We start from the raw sequence: 10,315 nt of genomic DNA, 5'->3' as shown, positions 1-10,315 counted from the left end.
AATGAGTATGCTTAACATGGTTATGTTTAATATGAAGTTGTGACACCCACACCACGTTATGACTTTGAAACAAAAAGTTTTTATAAAATCATATTTTTGTAAAAAGACTTAAAGTTGTAGAAATGTTTTGAAAACCATAGTAAATAACTAAATATCGATAAATAAGCCATTAAGACTCAATTCCTTAGTTCAAAGGTTGCACACACATTTGTTATTTGGTTTATATTACGAATGGATCAAAATTCGGACACACTTCTCGATGAATCAAAGGCATGGCCCACGGCATGATGAAAATTTATTGATATTTCCAGATAAACCAAAAACCATAATCTAACCCTAAAAGGCTAAAACAGACGAAGAGAAACCATATCACACAACACAAATTGTACAAAGATGAATAAAATTGATCAGAAATCAACATATACACCAATCACCACACCTACTATACTATCCAGCTTCGAATTGTATTATAATGAAATCAAGATTGTCAAAAACTACAATCCCCATTTTGTCCCTCCCCCTTTTCCTCATATATAAATAAATATAAGCCATCAAACCTGACTTCATTTCATTTCTCATACAACAAACCCCTACCTACACTTCTTACTTGTTACTCAACTTCATCATCAAGGCCCTTGGCTTTTGGTTCTGTACACTTGAAAATCAAACAACACAACAGTCTTTCTTTCCCTTTGGTTAAAAGGAAGCTTCACTCCAAAAAGGCTTTGAGAGTAGTCCACCATGTTCACTCATACTTCCCTTGGATCTATAAAACAAGGGTTTGCTCCTAACCGTCCTAAGCGGGCCCGACCTGTTCCCGTGACTAATGGAGGACCCCAAACCGACCCCACCATCAAAACTCGAAGCTGAAAACGCTCTGTTATCCATCTCTTCAAGTGGGCCCGAGCTATAATCCATTGTCATGAACGAAGAAGTTTGACCGTAAGTCAAGCGCGGGGTGGCACCACCGCCGGCGTTCCACCAACTGCTGTCGGAAGGGACTTGATCGCCGCCGCCCTTGAAGTCCGACTCCACCACTGAAGAATCCCTTTGCGTGGTACTGTCCCCACACACTTCATCTTTGTCGTTGTATATGAGCTTCAAGGCTTGGACCACTTCACCCATGAAAGGCCTTTGAGTTACCTCTGGGTGCACACACATGGAAGCGATTGCTGCCACTTTTGCCATGTCATCGAAGTCATAGGTCCCGGATAAACTCGGGTCCACTAACTGCTGTAGTCCTTCTCGGGTTGTGAGAAGCGGGCGGGCCCACGTCACGAGGTTTTCTTCGCCTGGTGGTTGCGACATGTCCACGGGTTTTCTTCCGGAAAGAAGCTCCAGAAGCACAACACCGTAGCTGTACACGTCACTTTTCACTAGCAGATGCCCCGTCATCGCATATTCAGGCGCAACATAACTGCAGTGCAGATTAAAACAAAAATGATTAAATAACAGAGAAGTAAATCCAACTGCATATTTGAAATTTGAATAATATGGTACCCGAAAGTTCCCATGACACGGGTAGAAATATGACTACTCCCTTCTGTGGCTTCTCTTGCCAACCCAAAATCTGATACCTTGGGAGTAAAGTCATCTTCTAGAAGAACATTGCTGGCCTTAAAGTCACGATGAATTACACGCGGATTTGAATCTTCATGAAGATAAGCCAAACCTCTCGCTGCACCAAGAGCAATCTTCAACCTACCATCCCAATCAAGAGGCCCTCTCTCCTTATCCACACCTGAAGCATATCCACATCACATATTACCAAATTTCATATAATATTACAATAATAATAATATCATTATGGACATACCATGCAAATGAGACTCAACGCTGCCATTAGGAACGAGTTCGTAAACCAAGCAGCGTGTGCGGCCTTCGATGCATATACCGATGAGTTTTACGAGGTTACGGTGATGTAAGCGGCTTAGCATCTCCACTTCTGCAATGAATTCACGATCACCGTTTTGGTTGTTATCTCTATTCAGTAATTTTACAGCAACTTCGGATCCATCTTCTATGATTCCATGATAAACACATCCAAATCCTCCTTCACCCAAGATCTTCTTGGAACTGAACTTTTCAGTGGCCTTGTCAAGTTCGGCTAGTGTGAAGGTTTTCACAGAGAGGAGGGAGGTAGGCATGGCAGAGACAATGGATAACGTGGAGTTTGAGTATGGATCACCTGATAACATTGCTCCAAGTCCTACTTCACCAAAAAAATTATCATGCTATCGCTAACTAACTGTAATCATCAAATCAAACTCAAACTAACAAAGTGAAATGTATTAGATATAGACTTACCACGTCTTTTGCTAGATGGGGTTGCGAAAACAGGACCCACAGCATTTGATGATCTGCCAACCCTTCTGTACTTTAAGAAGACAGAAATCGCAGCAAGGCAAACAACCAAGAGTACCACTGCAGATAAAGTAATAACAAAAATGGTTTTAGGGTTCATGTTCTGAGTTTTTCCTACAAAAGTTGCAGTGAGAGGGATCTGTCCGTTTCCAGGACTTCCATTTGGTCCACTCCCGGGGTGATCTCCATCTCCATATGGCGGTGAAGAAGGAAGCCCTGATATAGTAGTAACTTTATATAATTAGAAACCAAGTGGTAAAAAAACAACAAGAGAAATAGTAAAAAAGGAATCTTTACCTGGATAAGTGATATACACGACCTCATAATCTCCAAAAAGGGTTCTATTTAAAGAAAGTTTCTTGCGCCAAATCTTATCGTATGTGAGTAAAGCAGTGGTGTTATCGAATTTTTCTCCTAATGGAACTAAGTTTATATCGACTGCTGTTTTTTCTTGATTTTGACTATCGGCACTGGCACCTGTTATGACGACTTGGCTTTGTGTTAAGTAAGTGCCTGTTGCAATCTCGATTTCAAGCTCATTCACAACGGGAAAGACCGCGTACACAGAAACTTGTAAAAGCAGCCTGACTTTCATTGGAAAAACACAACCACATGGCGATCCAATGGGAGTTGAAGTCAGTGGCTCAGAACAGGTTTGATCGCAACCTGTCAGGTATCATATTACAAATTATTATAGAAATTATGAAAACTTAAATTATAGATAACGTATGATGATTCATGCCTGGTACAGGGGATGGAGATGGAGAGACTGCATGGGTGATCCTCCCATTACGAAAACGATGGTGATGTCGCCTTCTTGAGCTGCCAACAGGAGGGCTAGCAACAGGGCCTACATATGTTATTTTATACAAAAAATTAAACTTTATACAATATTCAGTTGAAATAACTAGCACTACACATGAATGATGATGAAACCTGGCTACAAGTACCTTGAATTGTTGGAGAAGGAGAAGGAGCAGCAGGTACATTTGAAGGTTTTGTAAAGGCCACAGGTGGATCATGTATATGTGATGCTATAGATGGAATTGTTGCACTCATTGACATGAACCTCACTGAAAACAAAAAAGTTAAAAGATCATTAACTTAATGCGGTTGTTCTACTAATGTAATAACAGTTTTGCAATTCATATGCCTTGGTTAACACTGTAGCCAACATGTATACAATTAAAATTTGATTTTACATTAGCATGTTTCCAAATTAGAAAACTATATCTCTGTGCTATTAGAGAAACAAAATAAGTACCCGAAAACTTATCATATGAACATCACCATTTCAGTAATATTGACATATAGTATCTAATGTAATCTTTGCATGATATTATTCATTTTGCAATAAGAGGTGGTTAAGCATAAAACAGTTCGTTCATTAAGGCTTAATTAAACAAGATGGAAAAAGGTATGGTATGGAAAGAGCAAAGATGATTACAAATTGTAATTTTCTAATCATAATATTTCCATCTTTGAAGAAGGAATGAAACTGATACCTTTGAGATGTTCAAAATCATGTTTCCTCACAAACAGAGGCTGGCTTGGCAGTAGAGAAGGAGATAAATTGATGTTCAGGAAAGGAATGCCTGGAAAGGAAGTAAACAAACTTTCCTGATTAGAGGACATAACATTCTCATCAATCATTAACACAGGTAGATGATGATACTTCACTCTTTTCCATCGAGTTATCAAACTAGTCGTGTGGAATCTATAATAGACAACTATTACATTCTTCATCAAAAAGGAAATCATTAATTTACAGGAACTTCAATTTTCAAATAATACTTTCTCTTGCTTATACCGTATTTACTAATAGATAGGGTAAGAATATGAGAAATGCAGCAACTAAACAAGGCTGGCTGGAGGTGAATCTAGCTTTATGAAGATATTTTTATATAACAAAACAAGAAAGGTTAGAGCTTTGAAATGCATTCAGTAGGCTAGTTTTTTCAAAAGATCCCATTTTCCTGGATTACGACACACATATGTTAGTTATTTATATCACTACGTGTTTGACAAATGCATGGTGCACTTCTTTCATCAGTTAAATACATGCAAACTTTTATGCGTGTTAAAATACATGGAATTTCAAAGGCAACTAAATTTCATCAGCCTACCAAATTAACATACTCATTGGGTTGTGGATATTGCAATGTAGAAAGGAAGGTGTTCGCAAACAAGCACACTTATAGAAAGTGCAATCTAAATAACCTGCAAACGTCTTTGTAGTAATCCAACTTTTCAACCAAAAAAATAAAAACTTCCATGGAAAAATAGCAAATGATAATAGTCAGGTTAATATACAATCAGTACTGCCAATTGGATATAAAGCATTGTCTTAACCCACAACCACCCTACAGGGATATTTAACCATGAAAACAATTATGTATTCATATTGAAAAGAGGTGCATTTTGACTTTAAAAGTCAATTGGATTACTGTAGCAATCAAAAGTGATACTGAATTTCAAACCACCGGAATAATGTTGATAGCCACATAAATTCTTATAACAAGTCAGGCACACCACATAGTACAATAATGATTTTTGTAAATTATTGATACAATCAACAACAATTGTGCAATTTATGCATTAGGTTGACAGCAAATCGTAACCTACTCTTGTTCAAGGAAGTGAGGGTTCGAAGAGAATACTATTCCCAAATTAAGCAGGTTCCCACGAAACATACAATAAGAACATATGATTATGTCTAAACAGATAAGCCGCGATTTTCACTGAGAGATAAGCAATCAACTGTCGGCAGAGCCAAAGTGCAGTCAATTCGCGATTTCTATACACAGCTCTAGAATTCATTTGGCAATTTTTTCTTCGGCGTAACTCTGCTAAGGACTAAATAAAAGTATGGAACCCTAAATAATTAAAAAGGACAAAAAGAAAAGAAGCCAATTCTAGCTTTATTACCGTAACAAACTGTAGGAGAACCGAGAGTGAGAAGAGGAAAAATAAACAACAGCATCACAGTAGTAGACATTTTGTAATCGAACACATAAACACCATTGTCAAAACGCTAAAGCTTGATTTAACAATGCAACACTGAACTCCAGGCTAGGGTTTTGCTCTTGTAGTGAATTCCACCGACAAAGACCTCCAGCAAGTCCTTCAACAAAACGTAAATACACCATTATTCACTTCACTTCCAGAGTAATATCAAGTGAAAACTAAGCTCAAATACCGCAATGTAGATCCATAAAATGCGGCCAAAATCAGAAGCAAATGAGTTGTAGATACAGAAACCGAGTGAACTAGAGAAAGATACGGAGATCTAATGAAAAAAACAGTTGTTAGATCTTGAAGAAGATTGAAGAAAAAGGGTTTTTAGAATGTGTTTTGCGTGTGTGTGAGAGAGAGATGACGAACAATGACAGCATTCGGCTGGAGGAAGAGGGATAGAAGAAGCAGGGAGATGAAAAGAGGGAGGGGTCTGCGAGTGATGTGGGGTCGATTTATTATTGCACGCTCCAGCTCTAGCAGGCTACATAATGAGTGTCTGGCCGACGCGCTGTATTTAAGCGCGTGTATAAACTACTGAAAAGGAAAAGACTGAACGCGGATTAAAATAAAAGAATAGAAACCTCTTTTTTGTTTTTTGGGATAAATGGTTAATACACCTTTAAGACACTTTTGTTGACTTTAGTCTTCTATCGTGTAAGACTGTAAGTAAGATACACTAATCGGTTGGATGTATTTTTATGTATTGAATTATTTTATGACAAAAACCGTTTAGTTAGATAGATATTATTATTTTTTTTATTGTAAAGAAAGACATTGATTAAAGTAACCTAACGAGGCAGTTAACAAAAATATCGATCATTTGAATTATTTTTTATAAGACAACCCCATATTTTGGAACCAGTCATTCAAGAGTATCATTTTGCATTTCAGATTTGGAGATTGTCTGAGATTTTATTTTGATTCTATGATAAAATAATTTATTGACTTGTGAGGATAGAAAATTGAGTTTTTAAAAAAATATTTGAATTAATTTTTATGGTGAGGAAAAAACAATAAGTTAGTTTTTTTAATGTTTGCCTTAGCTTAAGGGTATTTTAAGGTAATATTAATTTTTATAACTCAAAAGTCATAATGAGTTTATAAAAATTACAAATTCTAACTATTTAAAAAAATTTTAAGGGTTAAAAGAGAAATTGTTTTAAAAGTTCTTTTCTTTTTTCCAAACAGTTTTTTTTTACTTGTTGACTTTTTAAAATGTTAATAAATCAATAAGTTATTTTGAGATGAAATATCAAACACCCTCTTGATCATTCCACAAATAACTACATTTTTAATGAAGTCTAAACATACACTCAAGTCATCATCATCTATGTTACACATCATATATACTATCCCTTATAGTGGAAATTAGCAATGTCCTTTGTTGCATTAAATTGTTTCCCAAATGAACGTGTTTCGAAGAGATGGATTGAGAGCACAACACATTTCAGATGCTTTATGTTGAGAAGGGTCGTTTGTAGCCATATATCTCTTATACGCAATCACTACAATGGTTAATTTGTGGTTAGGGGAAGATATCCATTGAGTTTAGCAAAAATGTGTTCCTCTTACGACGTTTCTAAAACCTGACAATGGAATATGACATATTACATTGGGCACTATATTGAGGTATTAGTTTCTAGTGTTGGTAAAGAAATGACAAAAATACATTTATGATTTCCACTTTCAAGTGATGCCGAGGTCGTGTTAATTAGTATTGATAGGGTGTTGAATGAAAGTCATGCTAATGAGTGTCTTGCAATGCTTACAGTAATGCATTTAATCTGGTGGACATATCAATATTACTTCATAAGGTCAAATTGAGGTGTCATTATATCTCTTTATCGGTAGAATTCTCATATAAACATGCATCGAGGTAGTTTTTTTTTTTTCGGGGGGGGGGGGGGGGGGGCAAATACAAGCTTTTATGCATGGTATCTTGATGATTTAACAGTCATTAGGGATCCAAAAAAGAGTGAAAAATGTTAGACATTATTAAAGAGACCGGTCCATAGTTGGATCTTGAACAGAATATCAAGAAAATAATTTTATTTTAGCCTTTATATGATGATAGAAAACTTTGCAAGGGTTTATTCTATATAAACATTAAGAGATGGTTATTAGGGTTGGAGCTTCGTTGGGGGGTGTTACCAATGTCGGTCTAACCATACTTAGGGCACAGGCCAAAATCAAAATTGAGGCCCCTCATATTACAAAAATTATGAGACAATTAGAACTTACCGCAGACATGACATTAGATATGAGAATGTCGAGGCTTAGAATTAGGGTAATGGAGTAACTTTGGTGAATTATAGGGTCTAAATCCCTCACTTGTATGTGTTTGTACGGACTATGTTTTATTTCTTTCTATTGCTTCCTTATTCTCTTTCAGCATGCATGATATATATATATATATATATATATATATATATATATATATATATATATATATATATATATATATATATGCTAAAGATTTATGGTGTTTTTGTACATTGTCTTCGACCTACCACTTGTTTGTCTCTTTTATCTCGGGATGACGTCTTTTATGTAGGGGTATTTATGCAGAAACATTCAGAATGGACATGATCACTACTTTCATTATTATTTTATATAGTGATTTGTATTCGTTTTATTTTGTTTTTACGAAAAGTCTTCTACATAAACAGTTTTCTCAACCTTACGGTTGGGTCGTCGACCATCCAACCTCTCCCTAACCCATTTGTATGGGAATGGGGTAATATTATTGTTGTTAAAAAACATTAATGGCACGGTCTTAATGATGTAGGAAATTTAAGCTTAGTTAGGTGAGATGGTTACTACATGCAAGCCTTACAATTTCTACTATGTAATAATTTTATTTATCTAGATTCTTGTTGGTGTTTATAAATTGTTGTTATAAAAAAGAAAGCTTTAAAGACATTAATGACATGAACAACGTCTAGTAAAGCACTTCAATGTATGCTAATCGATACTTATATACGTAATCGGGTATGTATATTTCCAAAACAATTGTGACTTTTTTTTTGGTTCACATAGAATTGAAGGAATTCAAACCTATTACACATTTAGATAATAAAAATGAAATAGAATTGGAATGTCACCGATGACAATTAACACAGTTACCATTTAAAGATTTTAAAATTTATATATATTATGAATTGTGGTCGGTCAAAAATCACTCCCACAACCATAACCTTTTGATATTCCTCTTTTTTTCGATATTAGTCACTCTAATTACCTATTTATAGTTACCTCTTCCCAAAACCTCTCTCGCATCATCTTCTTCTTCCCTAAGTGGTTGTTTGGATCGAGGAGGAGGAGGGCCCAAGTGGCTGTTTGGATCGAGGAATTGCGTGAGTTGGGCGTTAGGGAAAATTCCCAACTTTGTGTTCGTGTCTTCTTGGTGTCAGCTAGCTGGCTTCGAGAGGGGGACCCAAGGCGAGGTTCCAGTCATGATTCGAGTTCAGATGAAGAGTTAGTTAGGTGTGTGTTTGAATATGGACGAAGTTTGGATTAATAGATTAGCGGTAAGGCATTGGACGGTGGTAGTCGCAACGTGGAAGTGTTATAAGATTGCGGGGTAGCCGCAACATTCACTAGTGTCCAATTAGGGTGGGAGTGTTGTAAGACTGTGGGGTAGCCGTAACATTCACTAGTGGTCAATTAGTGTAAGAGTTTTATAAGACTGTGGGGTGGCCGTAGCATTCACCGATCTCGGTTCAACGGTGGGATTTCAGCAAATCTGTGACTCGCTCACGAATTCCTTCAAATGGTTTAGGCCAAGACGGGTCTGTTTGCAAGGTTGTGGAAGGGAAACAACACATTTGAAATCAAGGATTGGTAGGTCGTGGGAGACAAGGTATGAAGTAAGACCACATGTAACATCCTGTTTCGAATCATCTGTGATTTAGGGTTCGTGGGATGCAACTCGGGCATGAGGAAGCCTTAATGTAACATCCCAATTTTTAAGGCCAAAAAATTTGTTTTTAATTAAGTCTCTTATAAAATAGTTTACTGAAAAACATCATCGATATCATATTATTCCATAAAACCATAATCACATGTAACGCCCCGTTCTTAAAGTACTTAATTATGGGCTCCCGAGATCAAGAGTAAGGGCGTTTCGGTCTTTTATGGGCAATGGGTTTTATTCGAGAAGGTTTCTGACTGGTGTATGTTGATAGAAGCATAGGGCTTCTCACCACCCTCGTGTGAATGTAAAGTTTATCGGGAGCGGGTTTAGAGTAGAGGAGTTACGGCATTTCGAAGATAATATCGATTATAGCTCTTAATGGGAAAAGTGGAAAAGAGAAGACCAAGTATGAAGAAAGGGGACACGCTGGGTACGCCTAGCGTAAGCTGGGTTACGCCCAGCGTAATTGAGTAAATGAATGCGGGTTGTGGGGGGCGTACGCTATGTACGCCCAGCGTACGTCCAGAGCCTTTAAACCCTAATTTAAGGGTAAGCCACTATATAAGGAACATAAAGGTTTCCTCCTCAGCCTCCATAAACTCGCTCTTACCCTCAGAAACCCTATATATCCTTCTTACCTCCATTGTTGGGTGTGTTTGGCCTTGGGAAGCTTGGATTAGCAAAGGAAAACATAAAGGAAGAAAGGAGAAGTTGTCAAAGAAGGAGTTGAGTGGCTGGAGCTTGTAGATCTGGAAAGACATCACTTTTTGAGGCTCTTTTGAGGTAAAAAGTCTCTAGCTTGGCATTTATATTGAATAAATCTATGTGTTGTGAGGTTTTGACACCATTCTTGTCCCAAAAGTCCTCATTGTTGCATGTTTCGAGTTGGTTGAGATTATCTGTCCTTTCAGACCTTAGGAGAGGTCTTAAGTGAGAAAAATGAGGTCCCAAGGGTTGAGGTTGTTCCATGTGTGAGATAAGTAGGTCTTAATGGATTAAGACCTTGGATTAAGAGCT

The 10,315-nt window shown here is 37.1% G+C and overlaps 1 protein-coding gene across 3 annotated transcripts; it reads right to left on the bottom strand.

The window, feature by feature from the left end:
* Positions 1–260: 260 nt before the first annotated feature.
* LOC145014474 (receptor-like serine/threonine-protein kinase ALE2) lies at positions 261–5,824 on the bottom strand. Of its 3 annotated transcripts, none has more exons than XM_078972846.1 (10): positions 5,564–5,824; positions 5,293–5,488; positions 3,870–3,959; positions 3,315–3,437; positions 3,107–3,214; positions 2,662–3,030; positions 2,308–2,580; positions 1,817–2,212; positions 1,501–1,741; positions 261–1,417 (listed from the first exon to the last, which is right to left on the bottom strand). In XM_078972846.1, the coding sequence occupies exons 2-10, from the start codon at positions 5,360–5,362 to the stop codon at positions 697–699; spliced, it is 2,391 nt and encodes a 796-aa protein (XP_078828972.1). In that variant the 5' UTR covers positions 5,363–5,488; positions 5,564–5,824; the 3' UTR covers positions 261–696. The 3 variants fall into 3 exon arrangements, with proteins under 3 accessions (XP_078828972.1, XP_078828974.1, XP_078828973.1); XM_078972848.1 differs by having other exon boundaries at positions 1,817–2,209; positions 5,564–5,823; XM_078972847.1 differs by having other exon boundaries at positions 5,293–5,824.
* Between the last annotated feature and the right edge of the window lie 4,491 nt (positions 5,825–10,315).

Source organism: Lactuca saligna, chromosome 9 (assembly GCF_052625555.1).
Source record: "Lactuca saligna cultivar CGN05327 chromosome 9, ASM5262555v1, whole genome shotgun sequence".
Lineage (NCBI taxonomy): Eukaryota > Viridiplantae > Streptophyta > Magnoliopsida > Asterales > Asteraceae > Lactuca > Lactuca saligna.
The sequence above is the reverse complement of the archived record's forward strand: the minus strand, read 5'-3'. Positions and strand labels throughout refer to the sequence as shown.